The 12548-nt window shown below is 35.0% G+C and overlaps 1 protein-coding gene across 11 annotated transcripts in view; it reads right to left on the reverse strand.

Annotated features, from left to right (window-relative positions):
• The window catches only part of ASPH (aspartate beta-hydroxylase), a 222139-nt gene that overhangs the window by 154448 nt on the left and 55143 nt on the right, over window positions 1-12548 (reverse strand). The window contains exons 4-5 of one of the 11 annotated variants that reach the window (XM_025393206.1): window positions 10858-10899; window positions 7380-8185 (exon numbers count right to left, since the gene is read on the reverse strand). The exons of 9 other annotated variants lie outside the window; for them this stretch is intronic. In XM_025393206.1, the coding sequence (XP_025248991.1) occupies window positions 7824-8185; window positions 10858-10899 (404 nt within the window). In that variant the 3' untranslated portion in view covers window positions 7380-7823. Of the gene's footprint in view, window positions 1-7379; window positions 8186-10857; window positions 10900-12548 lie in introns of those variants that run through there. One more of the 11 variants, XM_025393204.1, reaches the window with a different exon arrangement.

The raw sequence follows: 12548 nt of genomic DNA on the forward strand, positions 1-12548 counted from the left end.
TCTGAGGAATGTGTGGAAATGCACCTTGAAATGTGCCATTAGAAATTTTACAATCGTGGGAACATCGCAGTGTGCCTAGGCAAACTTAGAAGGTATAGCCTGCCACACACCTAGACTGTATGCAATATCCTATTGTTCCCAGGCTACAAAACTGTACAGCACATACTGTACCGAATACTACAGACAATTGTAACACAAAGTACTTGTGAATCTAAACATAGAAAAGGTACAGTATAAACATGGCACTATGATCTTATGGGACCGCTATAATACATGTAGCCCATCCTTAACCAAAATGTTAGCATGAAGCACGTGACTGTAAGAAATTCCTCAACTGGGAACACATTTGGCGCCAAGGAGAAAGATGGCTGAGGCACCAAGAGAGGTGTGCATATCAGAAAGGCCCTGGATGCTGGATCCAAGGACTGTGACTTGAGGGAACACAAAGGATTTACTTCTCATAAGAGTTATAAGCAAGCCACTCCCTCAAAAAAACCTGGCAAACAATTATAAACTTATCTTGTTTCATAGAATTTCATACACCTAGCCCATAAAAAGCTAGAATGTTTTTTAAAATTAGTGTTTTAATCTTTGGTTTACTAATTCAAAGGTGTACAGATGAAAGAAAACGTGTCCTTACTAATTCAGGTTACTCCAGCTAGGGTTATCTGTGAAGGGTAAGTGCTCAGAAGTGGTACTGTGTCAATTGTGAGGAGTCTAGCAGTATAAATCAATTTACCCCAAGAATAAGGCTCATAGGTACATGAAATTTAGGAAATATTCTGGGAAATCAATACACCAGAAAGGCATGCATACTAGGAAACTATGCTAATCCTCGCTGTTGCTCCTGGCCTGTATAATCAGTGAATGCAGATCTTCCTCAGTATACCAACAGCAGTCTCAGAACTTATCAAAATTCTGAGACCACCAGGTACTCACAGCTGCCCCATGATATGTAGTAACAGCCATTCCAGATTCAAAGCATCTTTATGTAACCCAAGCTGGACAGACAGACTTCAAACAGACATAAATTACAAAAGAATTAAACACTGCCAATAAGGTTCCCAAGAGCCTGGTTTCAGCACCAATGAAGGGACTCAACAAAGACTGGTGAGAGTGGACTCACTTTAACATCATGAAAAATACAGTTAAAGGACATGCAACTCAGCATGGTTTGTAAGAGTTCAGGCACCTGGGACAAGAGGATGCCTTTGAATTCCATTTGAATTCTATCTCAGTGTTAACCACAGCTACACTTTTTGGTTTCCACAAATGCAAAAAAGGGGACAAAACAGGACCCCTAAGAAGGGCTTTAAGAATTAAGTGAGATAATTTAAATAAGTATTTTTCCAAAAAATTACCATTTATTTCTTCTAAAAAAAAATCTTTACATCCCCTCCCTGCCAGTCACAGGCAACTACCAAGGTAGTTGAAACACTGCAATTACTGAACAATCTTTTGGGTTCTTTAAACACACACACACACACACGATTTTTTCTTCTTGAATATTCTTCAATGGTATATATACACCTGAAATTTTTTAGATAATTTGTTTGGTATATTCACCATTCAATAAACAAACACTGAATGCCTATTAGTGTCAGTTATTAGGAAAGGTGCTCGAGATAAATTGTAGTCTGGCAGCAAAGTCCAGGAATGAGGCAAGGTGATGAGGGTGATAACTGGAGTATGCGGGGTGCAGCCACTTGGGAGGGTCAGAGACATCTGAGTGCAGAGGTGATGACTGGGCTGGGTCCTGTGGGAGAGACAAAGGTAGCCCACCACACAGAGCAGGAGCATGTTCAGGAGCACATTCTAGGTGGAGGGACTAGTGGGTTGTACTGACAATTGCTCCTGTCTCATTACTTTCTCCCTCAGCCCTTTGCTTATTTCATAGCATTTCACTGCAGGGATTGCAGCCACCTCGATCTCTTGTATCCCCCATGCCTTGCCCATTCCCCGACATGCTGTAGATACTAAAAAATATTAGTTGAGTCAATAAATGGGAATTATAGACACAGCATGTTGGTGTTATATAATTATCAAAAACAATAAGAGCTTTAAGCATAGATCATCTTTCTCTAGTAGGATACAAGAGAAGTGATACATAAGGCAAAGAAGATGGAAACAAGAGGCAGACTTCTATGATGTATGCATACCTGACTTAACATGGAGCAAAAAATAGATACATAAAGTGAAATCAAATGAGACATTACATGAGAACAAAGAAGAAAGAAATGGATGACTTTCTGCTTTGTAGGGCTTACAGAGCTCTTGCAGAAATTGATTCCTATGTAAAAATGATAGCTAAGGAATAAACATCTAGCTTACACAATTATATTCTTAGGCAAAAGGAGAAGAAAGGATAAGAGACTAAAGACTGTTATTGAGGAAATCTTTCAGATTAGCCCAAACTAGGTTTTCATGAAAATAACCTGATGGGTCTGCTACATATCACCCATCCTTTAGTTTCCTAAACACAAAAACTTTCCTTCTAAACAGAATGGGGCAAAATGGAGAGAGCTTAACAGCAAAATAAACTTCATTACCTGACATGTAAATGGCAATATTTATTACCAGGTCAACATTCTCTTATATTCTTTCAATGGTCTGAGACTATTGTTGACCAATAATTGTTTGGAATGAGATCTCTCTCTTCTCCCTAGTTTTTTTATTTTTATTTTTAAATATAATTTCAATTTCTATTTAGATTCAAGGAGCACACGCAAGTTTGTTGCATGGGTATATTGTGTGATTTTGAAATTTAGAATGTGAATGATTCCATCACTCAGGTAATGAGCATAGCACCCAATTGTTAGTTTTTCAACCCTTGTCTCCCTCCCTCTCCCCCTCTCTAGAAGTTCTAGTGTCTCGTTTCCATCTTTATGCCCATGAGTACCCAACGTTTAGCTCCATAGTTTCTTATTCTGAAATACCTATTTTGGCCCATCCCATTCACCTCTGTATTTGGGCAGGGGGAGAAGTAGGAATGGGATGGGTAGAAAAAGGAGAAACAAACTCCATCATCTGCCTACTTTCAGTGCACCAATTCCTCCTCCTTCTGGCAAAAACACACTAACTTCCTTAGGGGAATCCAATTCTTCTTTACCCTACACTTTAAAAGTGGGCACTCACATATCCCAGGGTGTCACCAATCACAGCTTTCTTATCTCCTACCCCATAAGGAGTACAGTTGAAGATGAGCACATGAGACTGCCTGAGAAGAAAGCCAACACTCTTGAGGGTCCATAGACAGGTGGAGGTTGAGAACATGGTTTGAGCACCTAGATCCAGCATAACAAAAGAAAAAAGCCAAAACTACTCCTGGGCTTTACAATTATGTCAGTCAATCCATGATTTTTGTCCATGTAAGGTATCTGAATGAATTTAACACCATGGATGTAACCCAAGAAATTCTGGAGAACATTCAGAAGTAAAACTAAATATATTCCTAATATCCCAAGGCAGAATGATAGATGCACTTTCCATAGAAACATAGTTACAATGAGACTTGCAGAACTGGATATTAGAATTAAATCAACTTTTGTGGACCACAGTAAAAAATAATCTCTGAAGACCATAAAATCACGTCTATGGAAAAATGTGATCTGAATACAAAACAAACATAAGTTTTTCACAATTAGGCTGGTTATTAGGCTTCTTGATTGTATCATATACTTAAGGCTATAGTTTATTTCGTAACTTTTTGTCTAGCCTTTATATCTTGCGTTTTCATGTCGTCATAATATTCTTTTAAAAACTAAGCATTCTTATAGCTTCATCCATGTGTAACATTTATAATTATTTGCATTCGCTCCCTCAATGATCTCAGTAGAATAAATCAGGCTCCAGTATACTCGTTTCACAAAGGCACATTCATTATAAAGGATAAAGGACTTAAATATTTGTTTTGCAATCTGTTGACAAAAGTAGGAACAGGAATCACAGTTTCAGTGCTTCCAAGTTTTTAAACCCTGAGTGAGACATCTTGGTTGACTATTACTATTATTATTCTACCAATGAAAAAGGGAAACAGAATGCCCAACAATGTGCTGGCTGTTGACACATATGCAACATTGACTGCTTCTGAGAACTACTTTGAGGAACAGCCATGGTCTTCAGTTTACAAATGAGGAAAACAACCATTTCCAAGATGCATTTTACAATGGAATATTCTGAGCAATCAATTTTGAGAATTATTACCAGTGGGCATTAACAGAAGAAGGAACAATTGAGGACACACGAGAAAGAAATAAATGTGAAGAGATAGAGCCTAAGTCACCAGACCCATTTCATGGACAATAACATTACAGTTAACTTAACACATTTCAAATTAAAAATGATACTTGTTTACTCCTTTTGTTTTTCAATGCAAGTGTCTATGGGGAATCTTTATTATCCAAGTATTATTATGAGGACCTCTGATGTTACAAACTTGAATAGCTGAACAGGTCATAATATAAAATATTCTCAATAAAGCAACTATGTACAGAATTAACTCAAGTAGTCCTCTGGATTAATCAGAGTGTTCATGCTGACTGATTTATATCAATTTCTTCATCAGTATCTCATTGTGAAATTTTGAGAGGATCATCTATATACAATGCAAATTACCTATAAAGTAAAATTGAAAATCTTGTTTTTAAAAAAATTCAAAATGGTGACACCAATGATGTTAGGAATAACTAAAATTCATATACATATGAAGCCATTAGAAAATGAAACAGAAACTAGGTGACACAACAAATGACAAAAAATTCAATGACGATGTAAGTGCTTCAAAAGGAAGTATCTAAATATTACAATATATAGAAGATATAAGATCACCCTTGGAAAAATTCATTGGCACTCAATTATTTTCACAAAATTGACTATCTTAATAATGATTGTGCTACTAAAATGTGAAATGTCTTTTTCTTACAAAGTTTACGAAAACTATGCCAATAATGTCATTTAAAAGGTTTGTAAGTATCATGTCATAATATAATTTAAATCAAATGTTGTCAGGGATAAGGCAAAATAAACTTACATTTTTAGTAATTATCCCCTTCCAGGTCTTCCCAAAAACAGCTTCTGACCCCCAACTACTTAGTATTGTGAATTCCTTGTCCCTGTTGTAGCTGGCTTATTTAAAAAGGTAACCTTTCTGGTTTTAATTATACTTAGAAAACAATATGAAGTAAACAATACAGAAACAACCTACTGAATAAAAAGTGTAAAACTGAGAGTGCAATGCATGACTTTAACCCACTAATCATGACTGAAAGCTTGTTTTTACTTGAAGCTTAAGTGTTAAGGCAGTTGGATAAAGTGTGACTTCAACTCCAATAAAAGTTGAAACATTTACAAAAAGAAAGAAAAGAGAAGGAAAGGGGAAAAGAAGAGAGAAGGGAAAAAATAAATCAAGGTCTAGTCCACAAGTGCTTTTAAAGGATCTTTAAATGTTTTAGCTGAGGGGTTTCAATTCTTGAGCTAACAGTCAAAGGAAAAAATCAATGATATAGCCAAAACATTTCAAAGTACTGTACTAAATAGCAATAGACAATTCTTATGTGCTTATGATGATTAGGTTATTGCAAAATATTTTCACTCATTTGTTTAGAATTTAGTATTTATGTATTTTCTGCCCCATAGACATTGAGCTTAAAAACTAAGGTAAAAATTACTAGAATGCTTTCAACAAATTCACTTATAATTGTTTGCCCTTCTTCAAGGGAGAACAGAAAATCTTTAGAGAAGACAGCACTTAACATTTTGTACGTAAGTTTTTTAAAAAAGCATTCAATTTATCTCATGAGAAAAGATCTAACATGGGGATATGGTTTGAGAATCGTTTAACTTTCATATGCCTGGGGGACATGTTCTGCTTCTTGTTCTGTCCAGTTCTCAAAGCCTCACTTTCTTGTCCCAGAAGCCCTATGTTTGATGAAGTTTGAGTGGGACCCACTCAACTCCCACTCCAAAGCTTTGTGCACAGGTGTGCGCCTGGGAAGAATCGCCATCTTCAACTACAAAAATGGTCCCAGATGTTCACCAGGCCTAAGCAGGCCAACTGGAATTCTCTCTCCCAGAGCCATCTGCATTGGGGTTGGTAAATTAGAAAGACTAGTCTAGAGCCTGCTGAGGGCCATCTTGGTTACCAAGTGGTAGCATCTCAAATAGAGTAAGTCAGGCAGAAACCAGCACAGTGAAGACCTGGGAAGTGAGCTAAGATGAATCCTGACTAATCAAAACATAAAACTCCAAGTTGTGTTAGTTTTTAAGCAATAAAATAACAGGATTATATTAGAGATATTATTCTCTAGGATTTCATCTCTGTTGCATAATTCTATTAAGTTGAAATTTCTGTCAACTAAATGTCATAAAGTATTTGACTTTAAATAGTAAAAGGCGTTAACATAAGAAAAAGGTGTACAATACATTTAGAAATATTTACACTTAAATGTACTCATTTCTGAGTTGAAAGATCTTTAACTAGGCCAAAAATCTCTATTTTTAAGACCTTCAAAAAAAAGTAAAGAAATACGTTTTAAAAAATATGGTGGTAGCATTTTTTATTGTTATTAATAACCCTATTTGAAAATAAAATATTTGTGGTAGCATTTTTGATTCTGTTGTTAATAAGGTTAACAATAACAGAATAAAAAATGCTACCACAAAGATTTTATCATTATCAACTAACTGCATTTCACAGTAGTCACAATTAGATATTTAATATTTGAGGCATCGAATAGTACAAACCATTTGTAGAATTATATTTCTCACTAAAACTTCACTTTTATTAAATGTTTTCTGAGGTGCTAAATTCTGATCTCTATTTAGAGATTACATTTGCAATTCCTTAGAAATGGTAAACAACAATGACACAATCAAATATGAAAAATGTATGCCACTCAACCAAAATAATAGAAAAACAGTGTGGTATAAAATGAAAGTACATCCTAATCTGAAATAATTAAAACCTTTCTACAGTTATTCCAAGACTATAAAGGTATCATAAATAAAAGTGTTCTGAAATTGTTCTTCTAAATACAATTCCCCTCTTTATTCGTAGCTATGGCCAGAGTTCTCGGAGCAGTGTATGTGGCACACGGTAAGCACTATGTACTAGATGAGGGGAAAATGGTGGAGTTGTTGTAAGGAAGTCAGGAGTGAGAAGCATGCAGGAGTGAGGGGCAGGGGTGAGGTGAGGAGTGAAGGAAAGGAGAGAGTAAAAGACTTGGGGAGGGAGACTAGAAGAGGGGAGAGAAGAGGGAAAAGAGGAAGGAGAACCCATGAAAAGCCTGAAGAACGGCCCCTGAAAGGCTGCAGGAGGGCTAGAGGGGGGGAACTCAGGGAAGGCAGTGACACATGAGCCTGGGGAGGTGCCCATGAAAAACAGGGAAGCAGGAAGGGGAAGGAGGGAAGAAAACAAAGGGCAAATCCTATCTCCCTGAGTATTTAGCACACTTGAAGAAGTTACAAGGCTTTTTTTTTTCTGCATAGAAATAACATTTAATATCTTAATATTCTTATTTAACGTCAATGAAAGTATTTAATACATTAATCTATAAAAATTCATGACACATATACATTTGTAGGAATACATGATCAATAAATAGAAGTTATTACATCATATTCTATGACATATTTTTAAAATGTTTTTACATTTAGAAGCATGAGACGGTATATTTAAATTTCAGATAATTACTTGCTGAGCACCAATAATACATTCAATGGCTAATTTACACACTTTCACCAATCAAAGCAATATTACATTTTCCGTTTTGTAACAAATTGCAATCTGGAACATGACCATGTTCTGAGATGATGACGCCAGAGCTTTAGTAGTTTCTTTTCTGGGGACTTCCCTTTGTTAAGTGTGCATATCTGGTGGAACTTCTACTTTCCTTTCTGTCATCTTTGTCTCTGGATGCCATTTTACTAGAAACATCCTTTATATTTGTTGATTTTTTCCTATTTTCCTTGGTTTTGGCACTTTTTTCTAGGTCCACTTTCTCTTTTTCTCTGTCCTTTTTACCCTTAGGAGACTCCTTCCTGGATAGGTCTGCATCAGCAATTTTCTTATCCTTTCGGTCATCCTCTTTTTCTTTCTTCCCCTTTTTTCTCTCTTCATTCTTACTTTCCTTCCTTGACTCAGATTTCTCTTTCTCCTTCTTGAGCTCTTCTTTAGTGAGTTCTTTAACTTTCAGATTTTCCAATTAAAGGAAAAGATGTTTATTGACAAGATCTCTTAATCACAGAACAGGAAGTTAGTGAAAAGGTATTCTCTTTTTCTCCACACACAGGAAATGCACATTCAGAAAGTTACTTTAATTCACTAGTCTTTATGGTGGCTAAAAATAGATGCAAACCTCTATAAAATATCAACTATTAAAAAATGCTAGAAGCTTGTCATATTTTCCATCTTGAAATATAGTATGACTTATCTTAAAACATTAACATGCAATATTATAAAACTGCACCATGAAAGCAGTACTTTACACAAACTATTAACTCACACTTCATAACTATAACAACATAATTAAAGGAACACTGGCAACATAAGAACAAAGTTTTCGTAATTTGTAAGAATATATACAAAGATAATTTAAAATGTTTAGCTCAAACAAAAACATATGTCCTTAAAATACACGTGCTTCTTTGAAGATTAATATATGTAAATAACATTAAATATAATTTCATTTTCTTAGTTAACTAGGCAAAAAATTGTCATGTGTATGAAATTTTTAAATCATTTTAAAATTGCAAAATGATTTAAAATTTTAGAAACTTAAATTTTAAAAATTTAAAAAACACTACATATCTGTAGTATTTAAAAGGAAAAATTAGAATTCCCTTTCTGCTTATGTTCATCATGAAATCAGTATTCCTTTAAGTATGTTTTCCTGTTAATTCATGTAGAGCCACTCAAGCTAACACATGTCTTCTAGTTCATAGGGTTGCGAGAGCAATTAAATGAAGTACACAGCTAATTCCAAATCTCATGGAAGGTATTGCTTTCAACTTGCTTTACATGGTAATAAAGCAGTTAGCAAAAGCTCTGAATTTCATCTGTTTGTACTCTCATGAGGAAATCATAAGGTAAGGTATTTACAATGCCACATTTAAGCAGAAACAATGCCACATTTAAGCACAAAGAAGATGAAATATTTATTTAATATAATAAAATGTGAAAGATGTTTTTGCCCATCAGAATCACGTAAAACTTACATAGCACAAACGGTATTCAAAATGAGCATTAGATTTGCACTGCTCACTAAAAGTACCATATCTTTCTAGGCTGTCTAATAAAATATTGATTAACGAACAAAAACATCACATAGGGTTTCTCCATTAGTTGAATTTCCTGGTGATCAACCAGGAGATTCTTCAGTTCTTCCTAAAAAACCTTATTAAAGTCTTTTAAGAATACAGAACAGAATTCATTCAGGATCATGCTGAGTCTTCATCCTACTTCAGTGCTGTTTGAATAGTAACATAGATACCGGCATTGCAAAAGAGTAAAATGCATGTGCAATGCTATCATGTCTTATTCTGCAAACTGCTTTTAAAAATATTCAGTCTTTAATGTTTAATTTGCTTCTCCAGATCAAGAAGTAAAATATTTTATTGTCCCTTTGTTTCATCACTATTTCTATAAAAATAAGATGGTAAAAATTGTTTTCGTCCCCAGAAATTATTCAGGAGAGATAGGTTAAACCATTAAAAGTTCCTGACCTTAAAATATAAATCACAAAACCCTGTGAATCATATACTATATCTCATCTGTTCATATTTCAGCAAAAAACAAACTACGAACAATATGCCAAGCCCTTGAAATGATCACAAGACTATCACAGGCTTATAAAGAAAAACATGCACACCCCCCATGCCTTTACCCACAAAGAATATGACTACTAACATATGAACAAGAATAACCGCTGGCATATAAAGTCAGGCTGTAATATTGAGCTGTTAGTCTACAAATGGCTGACAGGTATAATAACTGATTTATTATTATTATTTTGAGACAGAGTCTCACTCTGTTGCCCAGGCTGGAGCGCAATGGCACAATCTCAGCTCACTGCAACCTCCACCTCCCAGGTTTAAGCGATTCTCCTGCCTCAGCCTCCTGAGCAGCTGGGATTACAGGTGCCCACCACCCAGCTAATATTTGTATTTTCAGTTGAGACAGGGTTTCACCATATTGGTCAGGCTGGTCTCAAATGCCTGACCTCATGATCCACCCACCTCGGCTTCCCAAAATGCTGGGATTACAGGCGTGAGCTACCGTGCCCGGTCAATAATTTTTAATGAATTAAAATATCCAACACAGCAAATTCTATGTCAATGTAATGCAGGGTTCTACATTATACATGTAAGTTTTCATTTTACTGAAAACTACACATTTGAATCACACTAGCTTTTACTGTGCTCTAAGACAGAGTGTCATTAGAGCTTTTGGAGAAATAAAATCAATTACTGAAGACTTCATCTTTTTTTCCCAAAAGTAATTCAAAGAAATCAAAGTAAGAAAGGTTTTAGGGAACAAGGTAAGATGCGTACATGTAAATTTAATATATACATCATAACAAATATAACATGATATTTGTATAATATACACATTCTTAATTTAAAGACTGTTAAAAAGCTTTGATAACATGAAAAGATAATGACTTAAAATTATAGGCTTGAAGCAGAAAATTATTTGATGAAGTCTTGATAAAACTACTCATAAGCTAAGGTGCACCCAATCAAGACCCAAAAGCAATAATGTTTAGCATTAGTAGCAAGATTAACATTCCCAGAAAATGTCATGCATTTTCAAACATTAAACTTGATTCACTCAAGGCTAATTTGAAAAAATGAAAATACCTTTAGCCTTAGTTTTTCTCTTGGCTACCCCACTGGGTCCTTCTGTTGATATTTACAAGATGAAAATGGGTTATAAACAGAAAATTTAATGGAATTCAAAAATAAGTGTCTATTAAATAGGTAAAATCAATGCCACTATAAATCATGTTAAGTTACTTAAATTCATCATTAAAAAATACTCCAATATCTCTCTTATTTGTCACTTTAAAGCCTTCCTTTCACTGTCTCTAACAGATAAATGCATTATAATTGGTCTATGATTTAATCAACTTCACAATTTGGCTTAGATCTTTAAGAATTGTTGGCGTCAGAAATCCTTAATTGCCTCTGGAAATGGCATTTTCTACTCAGAGGTAGACTTCCGCTTGGGACACAGATGATCAATTAAAAGTTCCAGAGTGAAGGACCAAGGACCTTACTTCACTACTCAATCACATTTGCCATCCAAAAAAGGACAGCATATTTTGATAGAGTTCATCTTTACTGTTTGAACAATCACTGCTCTTCCATCAGTTCGAATTGTCTTTTAAAAAATTATACGAGCAAGTAAGAATGACAGTATTATGTATATACATATTACACTTTTCACTCTAAAAACTTTGCAATAACTTTCTGTTTCCTCTCTTGGCAAATGAAAGTTCTGATAATGGATTTATTTTTGAGTCTCTAACAAAATACCTCTAACTCTTATTCGAACCAGGCCGTACTTAGCATCCCAATGAACTGATCTTCCCAGTTCTGTCTCTAAGTCACATAAAGGCTGGTTTATGCTATGTATTGGCAAACTTTGTAAAGTTCCAATCCAAGTTGCCAGTACATTTCTTAGGCACATTAGGGTTGGAGATGCAATGTTTAGTGTTCATCTCCTCAGGAAGGGTGGCATAGCCTGTCACTAAAGAACTAAGGTCTAAGGTGTGGTCACAAGAAAGTCCCCAAAGCCATCTGACATTTTTCCAGCTGTAAATTGTAAAACCCACTTTGTACGTTTCTCCAAACTTCTGCTTTCAGTATGAGATGTTTGTACTATTATATTGTTCAAACCTCCCCGTTCACTATTGATAGCAATTTCTATCTATCGATTGAGGTCATCCATCTGAGAATGGTAATTTATTTTGGTTGAAATATCAATATTCTTCAAAAATGTATTAGTATCTCTTACCGTTGACAACATAAAAGTGGAAACAAGTGACTATGGTTATATTTGTCCACTTACATGAAATACATAGATAACCACAACCAGTACTTAGTCCCATGTGTTTAACAATTATTTTTCACAGCTAAAACTTGATTCTTTCCTAAACACTGTCAAAAACAGTGTATCACCCAGTAATACTGAGTGCTATTTCCAATCACTCCACTAAAGTTTATTTCAGAATAAAATATCAAAACTATTCTTGTAATACCCACTTTTAAATATATGAGTAGAATCCAATGTGTAAAACACGTTAGCATAAAGCATTAAAATAGATTTCTAGTACCGCTCTGTTCCCCTCCTGACTCCTGCATGTTCTCCCACAGCAGATCCAGATTTTCCTATTGAAAAGTAGAGTGAGGAAACCGAGACTGCCCTCTCCCTACCCCTGCTGTTATGATCTAGGTAAAAAGAGCTACATGGATGAAAAGACTAGAGTTAACTTCTGTCATGAATAAACCAAAATATTAGATTAGCATTAGATTAGTGAAACATATAA

Source organism: Theropithecus gelada, chromosome 8, assembly GCF_003255815.1.
Source record: "Theropithecus gelada isolate Dixy chromosome 8, Tgel_1.0, whole genome shotgun sequence".
NCBI classification, from domain to species: Eukaryota; Metazoa; Chordata; class Mammalia; order Primates; family Cercopithecidae; genus Theropithecus; species Theropithecus gelada.